The sequence below is a fragment of the Electrona antarctica genome (assembly GCF_951216825.1).
Source record: "Electrona antarctica genome assembly, chromosome: 16".
Lineage (NCBI taxonomy): Eukaryota > Metazoa > Chordata > Actinopteri > Myctophiformes > Myctophidae > Electrona > Electrona antarctica.
The window spans coordinates 2,627,538-2,654,172 of record NC_136797.1 but is presented as its reverse complement, the minus strand read 5'-3'; the positions used below and the strand labels follow the sequence as shown (position 1 = coordinate 2,654,172).

Sequence of the window (26,635 nt, the reverse complement as noted above, 5' to 3'; positions counted from 1 at the left end):
TAACACTGTTACTGAACACACTCTATAGCAATGATTACTGTCACAATATAGAGCTATTTAACACTGTTACTGAACACACTCTATAGCAATGATTACTGTCACAATATAGAGCTATTTAACACTGTTACTGAACACACACTCTATAGCAATGATTACTGTCACAATATAGAGCTATTTAACACTGTTACTGAACACACACTCTATAGCAATGATTACTGTCACAATATAGAGCTATTTAACACTGTTACTGAACACACACTCTATAGCAATGATTACCGTCACAATATAGAGCTATTTAACACTGTTACTGAACACACACCATATCAATGATTACTGTCACAATATAGAGCTATTTAACACTGTTACTGAACACACTCTATAGCAATGATTACTGTCACAATATAGAGCTATTTAACACTGTTACTGAACACACACTTTATAGAAATGATTACTGTCACAATATAGGGCTATTTAACACTGTTACTGAACACACTCTGTAGCAATGATTACTGTCACAATATAGAGCTATTTAACACTGTTACTGAACACACACTATAGCAATGATTACTGTCACAATATAGAGCAATTTAACACTGTTACTGAACACACACTCTATAGCAATGATTACTGCCACAATATAGAGCTATTTAACACTGTTACTGAACACACACTCTATAGCAATGATTACTGTCACAATATAGAGCTATTTAACACTGTTACCGAACACACACTCTATAGCAATGATTACTGTCACAATATAGAGCTATTTAACACTGTTACTGAACACACACTCTATAGCAATGATTACTGTCACAATATAGAGCTATTTAACACTGTTACTGAACACACACTCTATAGCAATGATTACTGTCACAATATAGAGCTATTTAACACTGTTACTGAACACACACTATAGCAATGATTACTGTCACAATATAGAGCTATTTAACACTGTTACTGAACACACACTATAGCAATAATTACTGTCACAATATAGAGCTATTTAACACTGTTACTGAACACACACTATAGCAATAATTACTGTCACAATATAGAGCTATTTAACACTGTTACTGAACACACACTATAGCAATGATTACTGTCACAATATAGAGCTATTTAACACTGTTACTGAACACACACTATAGCAATGATTACTGTCACAATATAGAGCTATTTAACACTGTTACTGAACACACACTCTAATCATAACATTACGTTACATAACATTGGGTGTCTCTAAAGATTTCTGTTACCTGCTACCTGTTTCCTGGTCATGTGACCTGAGTAACAAATACATGACAGCAGCAGCCAATCAGGACTAGGTCCTCAGTATGACTCATGTGTGACTAGGTCTTCTACATTTCATGAGCTGCTTAAAGGGAAACTTCACCCTTTTTGCAAAAGAATATATGTTAATGACGTTTAGAAGATTTAGAACACTTTCCTGGGGTTCTTTATGTGTGTAATATGTGGTTTTAGATATTTTAGATTTCAGAAGTGAGCCCAGTGTCTCTGATGTCATGGACACTGGGCTCACTTCCTTCCTGGACTACATGTTGTCTCAGTAAGACAGCCCCTCCCCCTATCCACAAGGAGGAGCAGTGCACCAAAGCATTATGGGAATTGTAGTCCAGGAAGGAAGTGAGCCCAGTGTCCATGACATCAGAGACACTGGGCTCACTGCTAAAATCTAAAATTTCTAAAACCACATATTACACACATAAAGAACCCCAGGAAAGTGTTCTAAATCTTCTAAATGTCATTAACATATGTTTTTTTGCAAAAAGGGTGAAGTGGCCCTTTAAACTTTTCGTTTAACATTGAGGTGCCCACTCCTCCCGTATGTCTATTGTTTAACATTGAGGTGCCCACTCCTCCCGTATGTCTATTGTTTAACATTGAGGTGCCCACTCCTCCCGTATGTCCTCCTCCCGTATGTCCTCCTCCACTCCTCCCGTATGTCTATTGTACAACTCAGGTCTGTTTCACGCCAGACCAGAGGGTTTAAATGGGTTAATAAAAGACCTGCACTCTCATTTGACTTGCAGCCTGACTCCCAGGAGTTTGAGTCCTACTCCCACTAGTCCGTGCAGCCCGTGCAGTCCTCTGCACGCCTTCCATTTCTGGAGGTAAGCTCTCCGTCACCGCTCTGTGTGTCCGTCAGTCCACCATTACGCTCATCATCTCCATGTCCACCCCATTGGTCTGTGTCATCTCCATGTCCACCCCATTGGTCTGTGTCGTGTTACAGTTAACTGTTACCTGTTGGTGGTAATGTGGTGGTCGCTAGTACGCTACAGTTAGCTGTTACCTGTTGGTGGTAATGTGGTGGTCGCTAGTAGGCTACAGTTATATGTTGGTAATGTGGTGGTCGCTAGTAGGCTACAGTTATATGTTGGTAATGTGGTGGTCGCTAGTAGGCTACAGTTATATGTTGGTAATGTGGTGGTCGCTAGTACGCTACAGTTAGCTGTTACCTGTTGGTAATGTGGTGGTCGCTAGTACGCTACAGTTAGCTGTTACCTGTTGGTAATGTGGTGGTCGCTAGTACGCTACAGTTAGCTGTTACCTGTTGGTAATGTGGTGGTCGCTAGTACGCTACAGTTAGCTGTTACCTGTTGGTGGGGGAGGGGGGGGTCCCCAGATGACAGTGAAGTGACCAATGTACAGTAATACCGTTTTAATACAGGGGAGGGAGGGATAGGGAGGGATGGGGAGGGAGGGAGGGATAGGGAGGGAGGGAGGGAGGGAGGGAGGGGGAGGGATAGGGATAGGGAGGGAGGGATAGTGATAGGGAGGGGGAGGGGGAGGGATAGGGATAGGGAGGGAGGGATAGGGAGTGATAGGGAGGGAGGGAGGGAGGGATAGGGATAGGGAGGGATGGATGAGATGGGAGGGAGGGAGGGCGGGAGCGAGGGATAGGGAGGGAGGGAGGGAGGGAGGAAGGGAGGGGAACATCAAAAGTAATCAACACACTATACTACTGTACAGTATAAGAACTGGTCAAACATTTCAAATAGTTTAATAAAGATGCAAACCTGAAAATAACTGATCTAAAAGCTCACAACACATCACCGTGCGAGGCATTGTGAGCTTGTAGATCGGCTATTTCCACAATGTTTTATATCTGCGGAACCGAGTCGAACAAAATGTAATGCCTCGACTCCTCCCACTCCAATGCTTGTCACACATGATTATTTAGATCTTTGGTGGGTCTTTTGTTAAATGTGGGCGTCTCTCTCTGCCCGAAAAGGTTTTAGGAAAAAGGTTATAGGAACCAATGACTCGATCCGTATCAAACTGGGAGTCCTTGAATTAAAGGTTATAGGAACCAATGACTCAGATCCGTATCAAACTGGGAGTCCTTGAATTAAAGGTTATAGGAACCAATGACTCAGATCCATATCAAACTGGGAGTCCTTGAATTAAAGGAGCATTCAGTGATTTGGGTGATTTGGAAAACCACCCAGTCCGCCCCGGTAACAAAATGTGCACATGCACGCTCTACAGTGGGGGGGAAGTGCAACAGGCCAACAGCATGTGCACCAAGGCCCGCCCCCACTCGATCATGATTGGAGGAAGGCCCCTCTCATCCTGATTGGATGAAGGCTTTGCCACCCGCCACCAAAACTGAAACTAGGGTTTTTTGACCCCAGGGGCTCACTGGGGACAGGGAGGAACTCCTTATATGGTCAGCACACTCTATAGTAGGGAGGATTATCCAGAAAAAAAGAAAAAACAAGTGATATTTGAATTAAGTCAAATCACTGAATATACCTTTAAAACAAAAAATGCACGTTAGTGGGAACAGAAGAAATAATTAAGATCTTGACCTCATTTTTTTTCTTCCCCTGAATTAATTTAGCCACTGATGAAAAAGATCTTATATAATGTCGTCATCAGTCGGGGGCCGGAAACCTCTTTTCTACATATTTCAACTTTCATTGTAAAAAAAAAAAAAAAAGCAGCAAAAACAGCCGTCCTTCAAGCTCACAACGCGCCGCGGTGCGTCGCGGCGCACCGCGTCGCGGCGCACCGCGAGCTTGGTGGTCGATGTTTGGTTTTTTAAATGTCGAAGTGTCGAACCATTGAAATGGCATTAAGCCACTCTGGGCGGGAACCCCTTTTGGTGTTTTAAGCATTATGCAATGTTGTACTTTTAGCTATTGAAAAATAGCAGATCTACAAGCTCATAGCGCGCCACCGAGTGCCCCGCGCTACGTCTGCTATTTTAGAAAAATCGTGAAAATGTGGCGCAAACCTTTGACCTTCGGCGCGAACATTTTTAACTCAAACCTTTGCTTCTGGGGGGGGGGGGGTCCCTGGAACAACATATTTTCAGATGGGGGTCGGCGGCCATTACATATATCTTTGGGGGTTCCTTGACATGGAAATGTTTGAGAACCACTGACATAGAAACACAGGTTTTTTTCAGAAAACTGTCGGGATTTAGAAGGTATTTGTAGAATCGTCCTCGGGTCTAAATGGGTTAAACAAAAAGCTTGTGACTACATGTTCACACTCATTGGAACGCGGGTTACTTCCCCCCCCCCCCCCCCCCCCCCCTCTTTGGACATACAGGGTTTCCTCACGACCGTGACGATAACGTTATTAGCCCCCCCTTCCCCCTCCCCCCCTTCGGTTTTGCCTAATGCCCGCGCCTCTCTTTCATGTGCTAAATAGGATCAGAGGATTTTCGACACATCAAAGCAAGAGAAACGCTTTCTCAATCTCTCCACAGTCCAGGCCGCCACAGTGACTCCTTTGGTAAAAGGATTTTAGGATGGGACTTCTTGTCTGTTCTTATAATATTATATCCTACAACAGGGGTCTAGAATTGCTGAAGGTCCACTAATCATTTTTTGAAAAAGACTAAGGTCCGGTCCCATGAGCGCGGCGCGGGCTACGCAGCGGCCAGCGGAGAGCGGGGCTCTATATTGTTTAGTACAGTCACACCAAGGCAAGCTTATACAAATCGGATCCCCTCCCAACCAACCAATACTGGGGTGCAGAGCATGGAAATAAAATGTTTCACAAATATCCCCCTCCAAAAATTCACAGCAAATGAGAGGTATTGTGTTGAGGCACAAAGAACACAAAGAACACTTATTTAGTCTAGTTTTAGTCGACTAAATGTCATGTGATTTTAGTTGACAAAATCTACAATTGATATTTAGTCGACTAAAATGTATTTTGGCTGGCCTTGTTGCCGTCGTAATGAATTTACACTGCGACGCGTTGTGAGCTTGTAGATCGGCTATTTTCAGCATGCAACTAATTGTAAAATGACTTATACTGTATCTCTTGTCCACTAGTCCCTTCCTAACATTTTAGTCTAGTTTTTAGACGAAATTGTCAATATATTTAATCTTAGCCATAGCTTAGTTTTTATTTAGTTTCCATTTAGTTTTCGTCATTGAAAAAAGGTAGTCGACGAACAACGTCTTAGTTTTAGTCGACAAAAACAACACAGTGCACACACACGTGCTCTTTTCCTGGGTAGACACAGAGTGAGTGGACAGGAATATGGTGTCATTATCTATTCATCTTTATAATGAGCATTAGCATTAAGGACCGGGTGTTAATTCTCATGTTTTTGCAAACTCGGCATTAACGAGCTCACGCACGCCTGCTGCTGCAACGCACGTGGAAGGAGCTCACTGGTTGGTCGGTCAGGGAGTCGCAGCGAGCCAATGAGAAGGCTGGTGGATAACGGGTCAGTTGTGTGTATGAAACGTGAGGTGAAGTGGTCCTTTAACCCATTTCGGGCGGGAACCCCTTTTGGTGTTTCAAGCATTATGTTACACTTTAGCTATTGAAAAATAGCAGATCTACAAGCTCGTGCTAAATGCGTTGAGGACATGGCTGTGTTGAGGGTTGGTAGAAGGTGGCTCAATGCGTTGAGGACATGGCTGTGTTGAGGGTTGGTAGAAGGTGGCTCAATGCGTTGAGGACATGGCTGTGTTGAGGACATGGCTGCGTTGAGGACATGGCTGTGTTGAGGGTTGGTAGAAGGTGGCTCAATGCGTTGAGGACATGGCTGTGTTGAGGGTTGGTAGAAGGTGGCTCAATGCGTTGAGGACATGGCTGTGTTGAGGGTTGGTAGAAGGTGGCTCAATGCGTTAAGGACATGGCTGTGTTGAGGGTTGGTAGAAGGTGGCTCAATGCGTTGAGGACATGGCTGTGTTGAGGGTTGGTAGAAGGTGGCTCAATGCGTTAAGGACATGGCTGTGTTGAGGGTTGGTAGAAGGTGGCTCAATGCGTTGAGGACATGGCTGTGTTGAGGGTTGGTAGAAGGTGGCTCAATGCGTTAAGGACATGGCTGTGTTGAGAGTTGGTAGAAGGTGGCTCAATGCGTTAAGGACATGGCTGTGTTGAGGGTTGGTAGAAGGTGGCTCAATGCGTTAAGGACATGGCTGTGTTGAGAGTTGGTAGAAGGTGGCTCAATGCGTTAAGGACATGGCTGTGTTGAGGGTTGGTAGAAGGTGGCTCAATGCGTTAAGGACATGGCTGTGTTGAGGGTTGGTAGAAGGTGTCTCAATGCGTTGAGGACATGGCTGTGTTGAGGGTTGGTAGAAGGTGGCTCAATGCGTTGAGGACATGGCTGTGTTGAGGACATGGCTGTGTTGAGGACATGGCTGCGTTGAGGACATGGCTGCGTTAAGGACATGGCTGTGTTGAGGGTTGGTAGAAGGTGGCTCAATGCGTTGAGGACATGGCTGTGTTGAGAGTTGGTAGAAGGTGGCTCAATGCGTTGAGGACATGGCTGTGTTGAGGGTTGGTAGAAGGTGGCTCAATGCGTTAAGGACATGGCTGTGTTGAGAGTTGGTAGAAGGTGGCTCAATGCGTTGAGGACATGGCTGTGTTGAGAGTTGGTAGAAGGTGGCTCAATGCGTTGAGGACATGGCTGTGTTGAGGACATGGCTGTGTTGAGGACATGGCTGCGTTGAGGACATGGCTGCGTTGAGGACATGGCTGTGTTGAGGGTTGGTAGAAGGTGGCTCAATGCGTTGAGGACATGGCTGTGTTGAGAGTTGGTAGAAGGTGGCTCAATGCGTTGAGGACATGGCTGTGTTGAGGGTTGGTAGAAGGTGGCTCAATGCGTTAAGGACATGGCTGTGTTGAGGACATGGCTGTGTTGAGGACATGGCTGTGTTGAGGGTTGGTAGAAGGTGGCTCAATGCGTTAAGGACATGGCTGTGTTGAGGGTTGGTAGAAGGTGGCTCAATGCGTTGAGGACATGGCTGTGTTGAGGACATGGCTGTGTTGAGGACATGGCTGCGTTGAGGACATGGCTGTGTTGAGTGTTGGTAGAAGGTGGCTAGCGGGCCGGTCACCCGGCGCTGCCAAGTAGGTCTGTGAATCAGCCATCGTTCTGCTTCTGGCGTTGAATATTCAAATGCCTCATTAAGCCATTAAGCCATTATTTACATGTCTTCTGTGGACTCTAACATTACACCTAGCTACATGTTTAAGCATTTATTTCATATTTACATGTCGATTTCAGCTCTGACACTTATTTCAGACATGCTCTAGTATGTGAAGAGTCTGCCTGTGCTATTAACTCATTTTGGGGGAAAAAGCTGGTGAAAAGCTCGAATTTGCGCGATAATGATAATGAATGATAATGAACTTTATTTATATAGCACTTTTCAGAGCAAGGCTCCAAAGTGCTGTACAGTACAAGGTTAAAAAAAACAAAAAAACAAAAACAGAAACAACATATAGCAAGTCACAATCAAGAGCAGTTTAAAAGCGAGAAACAAAGGGAAAAAAGACAAAAAAATAAATAAAAAATATATCAACAGTTGGAAATTTACAGTCTCCTATAGCAAGGGTAAAAAACATTCTATGTAGAGGTGAGTCTTTAAAAGTGACTTGAACACAGGCACAGATGGTGCTAGCCTTACATGCACCGGTAGAGCATTCCACAATCTGGGCGCCCGGGCGGCAAAAGCCCGATCACCTCTGGTGACTAGGTTCGTCCTAGGGACCTCAAGTAGGGCCCTCTCCGATGATCTGAGGATGCGTTCAGATCTCGGTGGGGACAGCATTTCAAAGATGGCAAGTACTGGTGTAATATGGTCTCTTTTCTTAGTGTTGGTAAGCAGTCGGGCAGCAGAATTTTGGATTAACTGTAGGCGGGATGTGGTTTTCTTACTAAGGCCATAGTAGAGGCCGTAGTAGAGGCCGTCTGTCAGTCAAATCTGGATGTGGTTTTCTTACTAAGGCCATAGTAGAGGCCGTCTGTCAGTCTTACTAAGGCCATAGTAGAGGCCGTCTGTCAGTCTTACTAAGGCCATAGTAGAGGCCGTCTGTCAGTCTTACTGAAGCCATAGTAGAGGCCGTCTGTCAGTCTTACTATGGCCATAGTAGAGGCCGTCTGTCAGTCTTACTAAGGCCATAGTAGAGGCCGTCTGTCAGTCTTACTAAGGCCATAGTAGAGGCCGTCTGTCAGTCTTACTAAGGCCATAGTAGAGGCCGTCTGTCAGTCTTACTAAGGCCATAGTAGAGGCCGTCTGTCAGTCTTACTATGGCATGGTGCGGTGAAAACCTGTGGCTCAAACTTAACACAAAAAGGTAGAAAATACGACTTATTACTAAGTAAATTCGCTGCGTATGTGAGTGAATAATATGGCAGGGCAGGGAAGCCATGCCACAAGGCAAAGAGACAAAAAAGACGCCGATACGACGGATATCAACGCCATCATGGTGGAACTCCGAACGCAGAGAGAGGAGTTCAAAACACTCCTCACATCAAAGATTGGAGAAGTGCATACTTCCCTTGAAAAAATTGAGAAACAGCTTGACAGCAATGTAAAGCGCCTGGAAAATCTCATTAATGACAATCGAGAGGAACTCAAAGCTGAGCTGAGAACTAATATGAAACAAATACAAGACAACCACGACATCGATATTGGGCAACTTTCTGCTAGAATCGATCACGTGGAAGTGAAACTAGATGAAGCGAAACGGCCAGCCTGCAAATTCAACCCAGAGGTTTCGATTGTTATTGTGGGTCTGCCGTTTATCGAGGCGGAGGATGTGCTGCTGCGGGTGGAGACGCTCCTGGTAGAGGGCCTACAATGTGATCCAATACCGGAGCTGGTGAACGTGGAACGCCTGGTGCCAAGAGGACGTGGACCGGGAATCATCAAAGTGGAATTTCGCTCAGTACAGGACAAAGTGGCTGTTCTCCGTCTCAAGCGGAGCCTAGGGGATAATGAAAACTTTCAACGTGTTTTCATTAATAATGCGAAGTCACATGCGGAGAGGATCATGGAGATAAACCTTAGGACTCTACTCAAAGAGTTCTCTTGTGGACAAGACTACTTCTTCACGGGCAGTGGGCGCCTCACAAGACGCGAGGAGGAGGAAAGGGACCGACGCACACATCCCCGTGACGAACGGAGCCCCCGTCGGGGTCGAGGTGGATACGGACGGAGAAGAGATATTCCGGAGGAGGGAGAGAGGGACAGACCCCCCCATACTCACCTCCGTGAGCGTGATGCCGACGCACAGAGCCCCCGCCGGGGTCGAGGGGGACAGGTTCAAGGAAGAGATACTCTGGAGGAGGGGGTGAATGACAGACCCCCCCATACTCACCTCCGTGAGCATGATGCTGACGCACGGAGCCCCCGCCGGGGTCGAGGTGGACAAGGACAGAGAAACTATATTCCGGAGGACGAGAACAGGGACAGACACCCCCAGGGCGCACGACCACAAAGCCCATGGGGACGGGGGCGGGGACGGGGTCGTGGGCGACAGAGAAGAGATGATTCAGTGCCACGTTAGGTAAATGCCCAACCCACACAACTTGAAAACTGTACATTAGTGCACTGGAATGTAAATGGCTGGACAACCGGGAACTGTGAGCTTAGAAAACAAATATTGCTAAATACTAACCCTGACATTATCTCTCTAAATGAAACCCATTTGACTTGTCACCAAGATATAGAACTGACAGGGTACACTTGGTTTGGGCAAAATCGTAAAATGCATATGAGAGCTGTTAAAGGATCAGGGGGAGTTGGTATTTTAGTAAAGAATACAATATTTGAAAGTTATAAAGTTAATATAATTGATAAAACCGTGGAGGGAATATTGGGAATACGTTTTAAGAATAGGTTTTCTATGAATTGTTTTGCTATTTTTACCTGTTACTTGCCGCCTGAGGGATCTCCAAGAACAATTTCTTCTCATATATTTTTTAGCCATTTACTGGCTCAGATATATAGTTTATCTGATGTAGATGATTTGTACCTGTGTGGGGATTATAATGGACGTATTGGCAATCTTAATGACTACATTCCAGACGTTGATAATGTACCCCCAAGAAATAATCTAGACACTTCGATTAATAAATATGGAGAGGTTTTAATTGAATTCTTGAGAGATGCAAAATGCTGTGTAGTAAATGGGAGAACATCAGGTACTGATAACTTTACCTCTGTCTCCACTAGAGGCAGAGCTGTAGTAGACTATATGATTGTTCCCCACGAAGGGTTAAACAATTGTAATACATTTATTGTTTTGACCCCAAATGAGTTATTAGAGAGTTTGGGGCCGGAGGGTATCTCTTTACTGGGAGACAGATGTAAAGTGCCTGATCACTCAATACTGATGTTATCATTTCAGACTAGGTCAACGTTTTGTAAAGAAGTGGAAGTACCCAGGAGTCAAAATAATTTAAGATCTCAAATAAGAAGTTTCCCTGAAGGTTTTTTATCATCTAACACATGTAATAATATCTTATTGGAGCTTAATGACCAGTTGAAGTTAAACCCAAATAACCAAGCTCATATGGATGCTTGTTATGATACATTTTGTGAGTGTTTATATACAGAATTGGATAAATGTGGTAAAAAACATATTCAAAAAGGGTCAAACAGAATACGTAAACCTTATTGGAACCAAGAGCTACAAAGGTTATGGGACCATTTAAGAGATGCAGAGAGGAAATTCCTAAAATGTGTAAATAAGACATTGAGAGTAGACTTGAGAAAGAAATGTAAAGATAGTCAAGGGGAATTTGATAAAAGGTTACGTGCAGTGAAACGCAAGTTTAACAGAGGATTGTCGTTACATATTGAGCAACTACATACTCATAACCCCCAGACATTTTGGAAGGAAATTAATAAATTGGGTCCCATTAAGAAAAGAGAGATTCCTATGGTTGTAACATTGGAGAGTGGGGAATGCTGCTCTGACATAGGAATAGTATTAGAAAAATGGGAGAAGGATTTCACAGATTTGTTTTCCGGATGTAATCACTCTTTATTTGATGAGGCTTTCTTGAAAGAAGTTAGCGGTTTAAAAAAGTTAATGGAAAGTGAAATGAGTACAGACACTTACAATTGTAATCTTTATTTAAATGGTAATTTCACTACTGAGGAATTAAAGAGAGTGATTGAAAAAAGTAAATTAAGAAAAGCTACGGGAATTGATGACATTTCATATGAGGTATTGAAATCACCTAAGTTGTTAGACATTTTGTTTAATTTGTTTCAATCCTGTTTCGATAGTGGTATTGTTCCTTCGCAGTGGTACAGAACTATCATAAAGCCTATTCCAAAGTCCGCAAAAAATGACCCAAAACTTCCGCTTAGCTATCGAGGCATAAGTCTTATTAGTAATGTATACAAATTATACTCTTCACTTCTAAATAATAGACTTACAGATCATTTTGAACGGTCAGGATTTCTTGTTGACGAACAGAACGGTTTCCGTAAAGCAAGATCTTGTATTGACCATATTTACTCAGTCACTACCATTGTTAGAGCAAGACTTCAAGAAAAGAAATCTACATATGCATGTTTCATTGATTTTCAAAAAGCCTTTGACTGGGTAAATAGGGAGCTCCTTGAATACAGATTATTAACATCAGGGGTAAATGGGAAGTTTTATGCTGCCATTAAGGCCCTGTATCGGGCCCCCATTGCTTGTGTTCAGGTAAATGACTTCAGAACAGGATGGTTTCCTACACACTTTGGTGTGAAACAAGGAGATGTCTTGTCACCAACTTTGTTCTCCATGTACGTAAATGATCTAGCAATTGAGATTAGAAACTCCAAATTGGGGGTGGAAGTAGCGGATATGATTGTAGGCATACTTTTGTATGCAGACGACATAATTTTACTTGCCAATTGCGAAAAGGAGCTGCAAAACATGCTCAATATTGTTGCGGATTGGTGTTTGAGGTGGAGGCTGGTGGTAAATATTGACAAAACACAAATTGTTCACTTTAGGAAACCATCTGTAGAAAGGAGTCCATTTACATTTACGTGTGGGAGAACTGTATTAACATACACAAAGACATATAAATATCTTGGCCTCACTTTAGATGAGCATATGAACTTCAAGGAAGGCACTCAGGTTCTTTCTGATTCAGCTGGTAGAGCCCTGGGGTCAGTACTGAATAAGGTGAAAGCCTGTAAGGATTTAGGATATTATACATATACACAATTATATCAGTCTTGTGTATGCCCTGTTTCGGACTATGCCTCCGGTGTATGGGGTTTTCCGGACAAGGAAAGTTGTAACACAATTCAAAATAGAGCCATACGGTCATTTCTTGGAGTTCATAAGCTTACGCCTATCTTGGCCATTAGCGGAGATATGGGATGGATGCCCGTAAATATCAGACACAGAGGTGAGATGTTGAGACTTTGGAATAGACTTGTTAATATGTCCGATGACAGACTAACCAAAAAGATTTTTAACTGGGACATTTCTAATGGTTACCCCTGGGCCAATGAAGTAAAGTCTTTATTTTTTATGAATAATTCATCATTTATTTATTTAAATAAACTATGTTGTAATATTCATGCGATACAGAACTTTATGTTCCTTGGGTATAAGGAGAGTTGGGCTGTTGATTTATGGTACAAACCAAAACTAAGAACATATCGTCTTATTAAAAATAATTATGGCCCTGAACCTTATGTTACACAAAATGTATCCAAAAGTCAGAGATCTTTTTGTGCACAGCTGCATTCTGGGACCTTACCATTAGCTTTAGAAACGGGTAGATTCATTGGTACTCCTGAGGAGGACAGAGTATGTTTACTGTGTGATTTGAAAGAAATTGAAAATGAAATTCATTTTTTGTTTTACTGCCCATTATATGAAGAACTAAGACATGTATTATTTTGTAAAATGACAACCATCTGTGTTAACTTTTTCTGGTTAGAGGACTACGAAAAGTTGGAATTTTGTTTTAGGAAAGGTATTTTTGCTTTAGCAGACTTTTTATGCAAAGCGTGGGAAAAAAGGCAGAATGTTTTGTTTGTGTAAAAAAAAAGAAAAAAAAAAAGAAAAAGAAAACTGTTTCCTGTACACAATGCAATACTGACGCAATGATTTGTGGTGTGTCCTATAAGTCCATGTGGGCTGGGCGCCTTGGGTGCATGACACAATAATAAAGAATCTATCTATCTAATCTATCTATGGCCATAGTAGAGGCCGTCTGTCAGTCTTACTAAGGCCATAGTAGAGGCCGTCTGTCAGTCTTACTATGGCCATAGTAGAGGCCGTCTGTCAGTCTTACTAAGGCCATAGTAGAGGCCGTCTGTCAGTCATAGTAGAGGCCGTCTGTCAGTCTTACTATGGCCATAGTAGAGGCCGTCTGTCAGTCTTACTAAGGCCATAGTAGAGGCCGTCTGTCAGTCTTACTATGGCCATAGTAGAGGCCGTCTGTCAGTCTTACTAAGGCCATAGTAGAGGCCGTCTGTCAGTCTTACTATGGCCATAGTAGAGGCCGTCTGTCAGTCTTACTAAGGCCATAGTAGAGGCCGTCTGTCAGTCTTACTAAGGCCATAGTAGAGGCCGTCTGTCAGTCTTACTAAGGCCATAGTAGAGGCCGTCTGTCAGTCTTACTAAGGCCATAGTAGAGGCCGTCTGTCAGTCTTACTATGGCCATAGTAGAGGCCGTCTGTCAGTCTTACTATGGCCATAGTAGAGGCCGTCTGTCAGTCTTACTAAGGCCATAGTAGAGGCCGTCTGTCAGTCTTACTAAGGCCATAGTAGAGGCCATAGTAGAGGCCGTCTGTCAGTCTTACTAAGGCCATAGTAGAGGCCGTCTGTCAGTCTTACTAAGGCCACAGTAGAGGCCATAGTAGAGGCCGTCTGTCAGTCTTACTATGGCCATAGTAGAGGCCATAGTAGAGGCCGTCTGTCAGTCTTACTAAGGCCATAGTAGAGGCCGTCTGTCAGTCTTACTAAGGCCACAGTAGAGGCCGTCTGTCAGTCTTACTGAAGCCATAGTAGAGGCCGTCTGTCAGTCTTACTATGGCCATAGTAGAGGCCGTCTGTCAGTCTTACTAAGGCCATAGTAGAGGCCGTCTGTCAGTCTTACTAAGGCCATAGTAGAGGCCGTCTGTCAGTCTTACTAAGGCCATAGTAGAGGCCGTCTGTCAGTCTTACTAAGGCCATAGTAGAGGCCGTCTGTCAGTCTTACTAAGGCCATAGTAGAGGCCGTCTGTCAGTCTTACTAAGGCCATAGTAGAGGCCGTCTGTCAGTCTTACTAAGGCCATAGTAGAGGCCGTCTGTCAGTCTTACTAAGGCCATAGTAGAGGCCGTCTGTCAGTCTTACTATGGCCATAGTAGAGGCCGTCTGTCAGTCTTACTAAGGCCATAGTAGAGGCCGTCTGTCAGTCTTACTAAGGCCATAGTAGAGGCCGTCTGTCAGTCTTACTAAGGCCATAGTAGAGGCCGTCTGTCAGTCTTACTAAGGCCATAGTAGAGGCCATAGTAGAGGCCGTCTGTCAGTCTTACTAAGGCCATAGTAGAGGCCATAGTAGAGGCCGTCTGTCAGTCTTACTAAGGCCATAGTAGAGGCCATAGTAGAGGCCGTCTGTCAGTCTTACTAAGGCCATAGTAGAGGCTGTCTGTCAGTCTTACTAAGGCCATAGTAGAGGCCGTCTGTCAGTCTTACTAAGGCCATAGTAGAGGCCGTCTGTCAGTCTTACTATGGCCATAGTAGAGGCCGTCTGTCAGTCTTACTATGGCCATAGTAGAGGCCGTCTGTCAGTCTTACTATGGCCATAGTAGAGGCCGTCTGTCAGTCTTACTAAGGCCATAGTAGAGGCCGTCTGTCAGTCTTACTAAGGCCATAGTAGAGGCCGTCTGTCAGTCTTACTAAGGCCATAGTAGAGGCCGTCTGTCAGTCTTACTAAGGCCATAGTAGAGGCCGTCTGTCAGTCTTACTAAGGCCATAGTAGAGGCCGTCTGTCAGTCATAGTAGAGGCCGTCTGTCAGTCAAATCTGGTCACATTTGTAGAATGGTCCTCAGGACTAAATGGGCTACAGAGCATGCCTAATTAGTCGAGGTTTGGCAGAACCTCCAAGTCTGTCCAAGAATCTACACTCAGAAGTCGGGTCACATTTTGTCAGGAGATGCAGAGAGCAGGCGTTTGGCTCAATGTGGCCCATCTGAACCTGACCAGTAGCTGACCCTATAATAACGTCCACTGTGACCAGAGTTGATTTTGACAGCACATTTTGATTTTTAGTTTCAGCCATATAGTCTTCTGAATAGTTTTAATTTAGTTTTAATCACATTTCAGTCACCCGGAATGTTCTAGTGATCAAGTGATTTAGTTTTAGTCGAGTAAATGATCATCCGATTTTAGTCGACTAAATCTACAGTTGATTTAGTCGACCAAAGTGTATTTTTGTTGGGCCTTGATGCCATCATAATTGCTGATTTTACACTTGCTGAAAATAGCTGATCTACAAGCTCACAACGCGCTGTGAGCTTGTAGATCAGCTATTTTCAGCATGCAACCAAGTGTAAAATGACTTACTGGATCTCTTGTCCACTAGTCCCTTCCTAACATTTTAGTCTAGTTTTTATTTGTTGACGAAATTGTCAATATATTTAGTCTTAGTTTTAGTCGTCATGGCTTAGTTTTCATTTAGTTTCCATGTAGTTTTCCTCAGTGGAAAAAGGTAGTTTAGTCGACGAAAACAACCCTGTTGTTTGCGTGTGCGTTTTTGAAAGGAAGCCACTCTGGTCTTCAAAGTGTCCTCTCTGTATGTGGAGCACAGAAATGGAACAGGGCCATAATTAGAGTGAAGGCTGTCACGCTGTGGTCTACAGGGAGACACGCACACGCACACGCACACGCACACACACACACACAGTGGCGTGCACAGATAGACACTAGGGGGTGCTAGAGCACCCCCTGCCCTTTTGGCAATGTGCCCTTTTTGATTTTTCAAAAATAGCAGACCTACAAGCTCGTAGCGCGCCACTCGGTGGCGCGCTATGAACTTGTAGATCTGCTATTTTTCAATAGCTAAAGCATAACATAATGCTAACACCAAAAGGGGTTCCCGCCCAAAATAGATTAAGGCAACCGGCCGGTTCCACGCGCTGCACAAGGTGCCCTTTTTTAACTTGAGCACCTGCCCCTCTAAATGTCTGTGCACGCCACTGCACACACACACACACACACACACACACACACACACACACACACACACACACACACACACACACACACACAGGGGTGTCGTTGTCACCAGCAGTGGTGAAAAAAGCACTGGTATGTTTTACTGAATATGCAAGTATCAATACTGCAATGCATAGGAATACTCAAATTAAATTTGAATGAGCTTTTTATTTATTTTTTCAATTTGTTTGTCATTGGTCGGAAAAAAAAACCCGGTCGCAATGACTAACCAATCAGGAAGTAGACAGGCAAATCGACCAATGACAAAGCCTCTAGGAACATCTTTGAATGCAGATTGCGGCCCCTAGATGTGTCACAGAGACTACATTGTTTTTTGGGAGTGTTCTACCCACCGCTGGCTGTCTGAATACAAAAAGAAAAAGGTCATTAAAATCTTTGACATATTATTGCTTATAGCAGCTTAAGTCGGGAATTCAAAATGTACTTGAGTAAAAGTGCAAAAGTATCGTCATCGAAATGTGCTTAACAGTTTGGAAGCGCTCGTTGAAAATCACTCGACCGTCCTGCCGTACCACCTGTTTCTAAATGTCACATAATGCAGGAGGCAGCTAAATGTTGTGTTATTGAAAACAAGCACTTCCAAACTCTGACACTTAGAAAAATTATCAAATGCAGGACATTTCTTGACAGAAAGTAGCTCATAACGTTTCTATGGTGGATTTTCATGAAACAAAAACTTTGCAGATAGAAAGAGGATAATTTAAGCTTTTCGTACAGCTGCAATGTTGGTGAGTTGTTTAATGCAATCAGACAGGACTTTTCTGTTTGGATGAATGGGCTGTCAAGGCCAGAAAGTAGTTTTTTGCCACTCAGTGGGTGTTCCCGCATAACTTCCAGGTACGATGATGTCACGCGCATACCCTCTATAGATGAACTCACAGGTTGTGTGCAAGATTAGAGCGCCCTCTAGAGGTTGTTCAGGTTCATACACCGGTGTTGCAAGTCATCCCCTCTCCTCTGTGTTTCCTTCATGCAGTTCTGTGCAACTCTGGCCTAAAGATAACGGCATCCTCCTCTTTCTGGCCTAAAGATAACAGCATCCTCCTCTTTATGGCCTAAAGATAACAGCATCCTCCTTTATGGCCTAAAGATAACAGCATCCTCCTCTTTATTGTCTAAAGATAACAGCATCCTCCTCGTTATGGCCTAAATATAACAGCATCCTCCTCTTTATGGCCTAAAGATAACAGCATCCTCCTTTATGGCCTAAAGATAACAGCATCCTCCTCTTTATTGTCTAAAGATAACAGCATCCTCCTCGTTATGGCCTAAATATAACAGCACCCTCCTCTTTATGGCCTAAAGATAACAGCATCCTCCTGTCTGGCCTAAAGATAACAGCACCCTCCTCTTTATGGCCTAAAGATAACAGCATCCTCCTGTCTGGCCTAAAGATAACAGCATCCTCCTCTTCATGGCCTAAAGATAACAGCATCCTCCTCTTTATGGCCTAAAGATAACAGCATCCTCCTCTGTCTGGCCTAAAGATAACAGCACCCTCCTGTCTGGCCTAAAGATAACAGCATCCTCCTCTGTCTGGCCTAAAGATAACAGCATCCTCCTGTCTGGCCTAAAGATAACAGCATCCTCCTCTGTCTGGCCTAAAGATAACAGCATCCTCCTCTTTATGGCCTAAAGATAACAGCATCCTCCTCTGTCTGGCCTAAAGATAACAGCATCCTCCTCTGTCTGGCCTAAAGATAACAGCATCCTCCTCTTTATGGCCTAAAGATAACAGCATCCTCCTCTTTATGGCCTAAAGATAACAGCATCCTCCTTTCTATGTCTACTCCCAGTGGTGGAAGAAGTACTCATTTGTTGTACTTAAAGCTGCTATAAGCAATAATATGTCAAAATTGTAATGACCTTTTTTTCTTTTCTTTTTTTGTATTCAGACAGCCAGCAATGGCTCCCAAAACAAAATATGTCTCTGTGACACATCTAGGGGCCGCAATCGGCATTCAAAGATGTTCCTAGAAGCTTTGTCATTGGTCGATTTGCCTGTCTGCTTCCTGATTGGTTAGTCATTGCGACCAGGTTTTTTTCGACCAATGACAAAGCTTCTAGGAACATCTTAAAAAAAAAAAAATGGTCATTAACATTTTGACATAATATTATTGCTTATAGCTACTGCAATTTAGAAGTACTTTGTTACAAGTAAAAGTACGGAATTGAAAATGTACTTGAGTAAAAGTACAAAAGTATCGGCATCAAAATGTACTTAAAGTACTGAAAGTAAAAGTACTCATTGTGCAGAATGTGCCATTTCACAAGTTCAAAATGTGTAGAAAATCTATTGACGCATTGTGAGCTTGTAGATCGGCTATTGTCAAATGGCCGAAATGTATAGGGTTGAGGTGGTTAATGTTTTTTTTCTAATCATTAAATCTCCAAAGTAACTAGTAACTAAAGTTTTCAAATAATTGTAGTGGAGTAAAAGTACTGGAAATACTCAAGTAAAGTACAAATACCTCAAAATTGTACTTAATTACAGTACTCTAGGAAAACTACTTAGTTACTTTCCACCACTGGTGTATCGTATTATAAGAAGTACGTGTGTGAGTGAGAGGCGCTTGATCTTATTATAAGAAGTACGTGTGTGAGTGAGAGGCGCTTGATCTTATTATAAGAAGTACGTGTGTGAGTGAGAGGCGCTTGATCTTATTATAAGAAGTACGTGTGTGAGTGAGAGGCGCTTGATCTTATTATAAGAAGTACGTGTGTGAGTGAGAGGCGCTTGATCTTATTATAAGAAGTACGTGTGTGAGTGAGAGGCGCTTGATCTTATTATAAGAAGTACGTGTGTGAGTGAGAGGCGCTTGATCTTATTATAAGAAGTACGTGTGTGAGTGAGAGGCGCTTGATCTTATTATAAGAAGTACGTGTGTGAGTGAGAGGCGCTTGATCTTCGCAACATCTGCCGTTCGGAAATTACGTCATGTGTTATAATTTTTTGTTTAGAACACAGAATAGCAGCCGTAAAGTCTATGGACTTTTATAGAAACAAGCCTCCCCAAAGAGCTGTAAAGTCTATGGACTTTTATAGAAACAAGCCTCCCAAAATAGCTGTAAAGTCTATGGACTTTTATAGAAGCAAGCCCCCCAAAAGAGCTGTAAAGCCTATGGACATTTATAGAAGCAAGCCCCCCCAAAAGAGCTGTAAAGTCTATGGACTTTTATAGAAGCAAGCCCCCAAAAGAGCTGTAAAGTCTATGGACTTTTATAGAAGCAAGCCCCCCAAAAGAGCTGTAAAGTCTATGGACTTTTATAGAAGCAAGCCCCCCAAAATAGCTGTAAAGTCTATGGACTTTTATAGAAACAAGCCCCCCAAAAGAGCTGTAAAGTCTATGGACTTTTATAGAAACAAGCCCCCCAAAAGAGCTGTAAAGTCTATGGACTTTTATAGAAACAAGCCCCCCAAAAGAGCTGTAAAGTCTATAGACTTTTATAGAAGCAAGCCCCCCAAAATAGCTGTAAAGTCTATGGACTTTTATAGAAACAAGCCCCCCATAAGAGCTGTAAAGTCTATGGACTTTTATAGAAACAAGCCCCCCAAAAGAGCTGTAAAGTCTATGGACTTTTATAGAAACAAGCCCCCCAAAAGAGCTGTAAAGTCTATGGACTTTTATAGAAGCAAGCCCCCCCCCCCCCCCCCCAAAAAAAGAGCTGTAAAGTCTATGGACTTTTATAGAAGCAAGTCCCCCCAAAAGAGCTGTAAAGTCTATGGACTTTTATAGCAGCAAGCCCCGCAACATGATACAACGACCAATATTTACAAGCAGCTGTACAGATTTATAAATAAAAAAATAAAAGTCCAAAGTGGCTTCTACTAATCAGACATGGCAACAGTGGAGGGAAGGCTCCAGTGACAACAACACCCAATACAAGCACAGCATCCTCTTTCAAAGAGGCTTTCTGGACGGGTGCCAGGTTGGTAGAAAGAAGAGAAAAACACAGTGTGAGTGCAGAGCTCCGTGCGCTGTGATGCACGGTGCTCTGCACACACACACACACACACACACACACACACACCCCTACTCCGGATGGGAGATGGTACAGTCCTCTTCTTATATGATATGCTTGCTGTGGAGTAAGGCTGATGTCATCCGCGTCGTCTAGGTCTGTCAGGACTACTGCAGGGTGTCTTCTGGACCTCCTTGGTGTTAAGAGTGAGGCCCAGATCCTGCTCTCGTCCACTGAGCGTATAGTCCAGGACTATGACAAAGAGGAAGGGGGCTAGGGTGTCTGCCTACCTGTTGGGCTGTTAGTACGTCGTACCAAAGATATGCACCCCTCCAACGTATGGCTTTTGAGGATGACTTTCCTTTCACGTCATTGACAGAGAATTTGACGTCATTATTGACACTTGCTTTGGCAATGTAAACGTATGTATTGTAAACATCAAATATATGTCTTCTCATCATGCCAATAACGGTCCCTTTGAGTTGAATTGAGAGGGAAGTCTTGAGCTCTCTGGTGGAGCTGTTGCCCCCGCGACCCGACTACGGATAAGCGGTTGAAGATGGATGAATTGAATTGAGTGGAATCGAATGAGTTAACAAGAGCGCGTGTGTGACTAAAAATATCGGATCCAATCGGAACTCAGGTGTCATGCACGCACGATTCCTGAAAAGTCAAGCTACGAACACACGCTGCGTGAATGGAGGCAAACGGAACAGGCAGACGGAGAGAGAGAGAGAGAGAGAGAGAGAGAGACAGAGGGAGAGAGACAGAGAGAGAGAGAGACAGAGAGGGAGAGAGACAGAGAGAGAGAGAGAGAGAGAGGTTGGATGTTACACACACACAGGATAGGGAGACCGACCGTCACGGTAAAACATGATCAGTCAGCTGTTACCAGTTGGGAGGGGGGTGAGGGGGGGATGAGGTGAGGTGAGGTGGTTTTGGGGTGAGGTTGTTGTCATATTATCCGACCGACCTGCGCTACGGAACTCACCACGCGTGTGTTTAACACGGACTGTGCACACTCACACACACACACACACACACACACACACACACACACACACACACAAATGCACTTTGAGGACCCCCTGCCAGGATAACTTTATTTTTTATTTTTTATAACAAGAAGACAAGGACACTTTCCCCTCTCCTCTCCCCTCGGAGGCACAGAGCGTGTTATTCATGCTGGTCGCGGATGTGGCGGGCGCTCGCGGCGAGTTTGGAGGGGATGGGGAGGAGGAGGGGGAGAGGGACCCCTCCAAGACCCCCACCACCTCCTGGCGGGACGCCCCCCTCCCTCCCCCCTCCTCGGCGGTGGCGGGGGGATGCCTTCCCCGTCGCTTCTCCTCTCCCGGCGGTCTAACCCATTGAAGCCGGGAAAGCACCTGTGTCTTTTTTTGTTTTACTTCAGCCGAAAAGCAATGTTTTGTACTTTGGCTATTTAAAAAAAAACAGCAGATGTACAGGCGTGATTTTTTTTTTCCATCATGAAAGTTTGTGCAAATCTTTGAATATAATATAATATATTTTACATCTTTTAACTCCAATCTTTGCCTCTTTGGTCGTCAACATATTTTGAGATGGGTGGTGGGGGGTCCCTGGCCAAATACAGGGGGGGTCCTTGACATGAAAACGTTTGAGCACCTACTCGATACGGTTCTGAGCTAGAAACATTACAGGTTTTGTTCAGAACACGGTCATAGGACTAAAGAATGTGCCTCAGGTCAAAATGGGCTAAGACATCTGCAGTTGCATCTGCCTCTCTCGTTTGGCTCTGTCGCGGCGGCAGCAGGCTGGCATGACTCGGACGCCAGTGGCGGCGGCAGCGCTATGTGTGAGGGTCATCAGCGCCCGCACCGCGCCGCTATGTGTGAGGGTCAGCAGCGCCCGCACCGCGCCGCTATGTGTGAGGGTCAGCAGCGCCCGCACCGCGCCGCCAGCCTCAGCTGGACGGTGCTGTCCAACTTTAACGCAGCGCCGCACTTCTGCCGAGCGCGCCTCCGACGCTCCAAAAGGTAATCCTTCTAAGAACTAAAAATAATCTATTACAATATCTGTTCCGAAAAAGGGTAAGCCTTCAAAATGTCGCTATGATTTGTTTATACACTTTGTGTCGGGCAGAAACCTCTTACCGTGTCCAGACCTGAAAAAATAAATGTTTTTGAATTTGGATCCTGAAAAAAGGAACGGGTTCTCGGGGTCTTTTGGCTCATGCAGGTCGACCCATCTAACGAACTCTTTCATCTACGGCACCACCTGAATCGCAACGACTCACATTATATTTTATTTACTAGACCTGTGCCCGTCGGGTACCGGCCTACTTGGGAACGATGCAAGTTGGGGAAACCCGTTGTATCCGTTTTAACTGTCTGTGTAAGATGTAAACGTCAGTGGAGAATGTGTGAAGAGTGCAAACTGTGAAAAGTGGACTGATCAAGTAATCAAATGGCAGGTGTGGGATTATGGCTGGGGTTGCCATAGCAATCAAATGGCCCAGGCAGAGGCTGGACATTGCACAGGTGGGGACTTATAGGTTCATTAGGTCCACTGGCAGAGCCTGACCCAGTGTTGATTTCGTCGACTAAAACTATGACAAAAAAATTTCAGACTACCTTTTTCCACTGACGAAAACTACATGGAAACTAAATGAAAACTATGCTATGACGACTACAACTAAGACTAAATATACTGACAATTTCGTCAACAAATAAAAACTAGACTAAAATGTTAGGAAGGGACTAGTGGACAAGACATCCAACACTGATCAAATGGCTCACGCAGAGGCTGGAAATTGCAAATGGGGTGTGGGGACTTAGGCTCATTAGGTCCACTTGGCAGAGCCTGACCAGAGCCTTTTCTGGCGGTTCTGGACAACCGTGTATCCGACCGACTCGAGGCCGTGGGCACTGCATTCCCCTGGGGTGCATGTGGAACGCCCCGTGGGACGAATTTGAAGTCGGCACCCTAGGGTGACGTGACACAAGTCTTGGGGCTTCAGAATACTGAATACCCTGGGCACCCACTTTGTGTGTGTGTGTGTGTGTGTGTGTGTGTGTGTGTGTGTGTGTGTGTGTGTGTGTGTGTGTGTGTGTGTGTGTGTGTGTGTGTGTGTGTGTGTGTGTGTGTGTGTGTGTGTGTGTGTGTGTGTGTGTGTGTGTGTGTGTGTGTGTGTGGTACAGTACAGTACAGTACAGTGCGGGTCCAGCCTATATAGCTGATATTTATTTTTAATCCATGGCCTGACCTGATTCATGGCACTGAACACCACATGGAATACTGAGTCATTTGGGACATCCTGTATGCGTGCGTGTGCACGTGCGTGCGCAAATGCATTTATTTTCATGATGAAAGCTACAGTAGGTTATGAGACAATAACAATGATGCTGCATTAGTAGAATTGAAACAATGTAATTACACAGATTCTGTGTTGAACTTTAGACCGAATGCCAGCTGCAGAGCACCGAGCCGCCAACGATGGAAGTTGGAGATCCAATGCCCCACCCCCGGCTATGAAATAGTACCCGTTCCACCCAGAGCCTTAGATATAGACAGAGTTACGCAAACTGCGTTCACTTCATGGGGCTTCAGTCCAATGGCGGCTCTCCTACAGACTACATAGACAGACTACATAGACATAGACTCCCTGGCTATGCGTTGTGGACCCCCAGCGGTCCGCGGACCCCCACTTTGAGAACCGTGTGTTTATATAACTGTTGGTCTCGCATCGTGACAGTTTTGACAGCAGTGTCCAACCTCAAAGTGATTAATAAATAATTCCTGGCCTTGTAGTTGTTCACAGACACTTCGAGTCCTCGAGAGCTTCACAGGATAAATAATCTATTTTTACAGACGGCGCACGTCTCGTCCAAAAATAAGAAACCTTGAAGGTTGAAGACATTTCATTTTTTCTGAGAAAATGATTTTTAACGTGTCCTTCCAAAAGGGAGGGAGTTGTTCTGTATTCAAAGTCATCAGAGGTGCAACATCTCTCATGACTGAGGCAGTCCTCAAAGGTAAAAAACACACTCTTTATCAAGCTTTATTTATTTATATAGCACATTTAAAACAATCAAGATTGACCAAAGTGCTTTACACAATAATATCTAGAAACAGTTATGCATACAAAATACAAAAAGATCAAACAAGTATGGATGTGCACCCACATAACAACAAGACATGAAACAGTTCAAATGACACAAATAAAAAATCAGGAATTTGCTCTCTATAGAGCACCGAAGTCTCACGTCAATATCGGGGCAATATAAATCCACGGGTTCATGTACTTTTTATTTGAAAAATAAACATGTCATCAAGGCCGTTTCACTCATATAGATATGAAGAATCAACTGACTGAGAGAAAACGCTATCGTTACTGCTGTTGAATTAGTAATTTTTTTGCTAGAAACAGACTTTCATATATGAGTGACTGACTGTCGTAAACGATACAGACACACCTCCCTGACAATATAACGATACAGAGACACCTCCCTGACAATATAACGATACAGAGACACCTCCCTGACAATATAACGATACAGAGACACCTCCCTGACAATATAACGATACAGAGACACCTCCCTGACAATATAACGATACAGAGACACCTCCCTGACAATATAACGATACAGAGACACCTCCCTGACAATATAACGATACAGAGACACCTCCCTGACAATATAACGATACAGAGATACCTCCCTGACAATATAACGATACAGACACACCTCCCTGACAATATAACGATACAGAGACACCTCCCTGACAATATAACGATACAGAGACACCTCCCTGACAATATAACGATACAGAGACACCTCCCTGACAATATAACGATACAGAGACACCTCCCTGACAATATAACGATACAGAGATACCTCCCTGACAATATAACGATACAGACACACCTCCCTGACAATATAACGATACAGAGACACCTCCCTGACAATATAACGATACAGAGACACCTCCCTGACAATATAACGATACAGAGACACCTCCCAGACAATATAACGATACAGAGACACCTCCCTGACAATATAACGATACAGAGACCTCCCTGACAATATAACGATACAGAGACACCTCCCTGACAATATAACGATACAGAGACACCTCACTGACAATATAACGATACAGAGACACCTCACTGACAATATAACGATACAGAGACACCTCCCAGACAATATAACGATACAGAGACACCTCCCTGACAATATAACGATACAGAGACACCTCCCTGACAATATAACGATACAGAGACACCTCCCTGACAATATAACGATACAGAGACACCTCCCTGACAATATAACGATACAGAGACACCTCCCTGACAATATAACGATACAGAGACACCTTCCTGACAATATAACGATACAGAGATACCTCCCTGACAATATAACGATACAGAGACACCTCCCTGACAATATAACGATAGACACCTCCCTGACAATATAACGATACAGAGACACCTCCCTGACTATTTAACGATACAGAGACACCTCCCTGACAATATAACGATACAGAGACACCTCCCCGACAATATAACGATACAGAGACACCTCCCCGACAATATAACGATACAGAGACACCTCCCTGACAATATAACAATACAGAGACACCTCCCTGACAATATAACGATACAGAGACACCTCCCTGACAATATAACAATACAGAGACACCTCCCTGACAATATAGCCAAGACAGCTTGTTTAATTTTGGACCCGAATTCTTATATGAGACGATTTTAAGATGAGCCCATGTTATTCTCCATAGAGAAATGTCTTCCGTGAACCAGGCAGAACCAGGGGATGAGCGAGTGACGTCAGGACTTTAGAACCAGGGGATGAGCCAGTGACGTCAGGACTTTAGAACCAGGGGATGAGCCAGTGACGTCAGGACTTTAGAACCAGGGGATGAGCCAGTGACGTCAGGACTTTAGAACCAGGGGATGAGCCAGTGACGTCAGGACTTTAGAACCAGGGGATGAGCCAGTGACGTCAGGACTTTAGAACCAGGGGATGAGCCAGTGACGTCAGGACTTTAGAACCAGGGGATGAGCCAGTGACGTCAGGACTTTAGAACCAGGGGATGAGCCAGTGACGTCAGGACTTTAGAACCAGGGGATGAGCCAGTGACGTCAGGACTTTAGAACCAGGGGATGAGCCAGTGACGTCAGGACTTCGGCGCTCTA

The 26,635-nt window shown here is 44.1% G+C and overlaps 1 protein-coding gene across 1 annotated transcript in view; it reads left to right on the top strand.

The window, feature by feature from the left end:
• The window catches only part of mast4 (microtubule associated serine/threonine kinase family member 4), a 218,508-nt gene that overhangs the window by 85,942 nt on the left and 105,931 nt on the right, over positions 1-26,635 (top strand). The window contains exon 6 of the mRNA XM_079525304.1: positions 2,052-2,132. Coding sequence (XP_079381430.1) covers positions 2,052-2,132 — 81 coding nt within the window. The remainder of the gene's footprint in view (positions 1-2,051; positions 2,133-26,635) is intronic.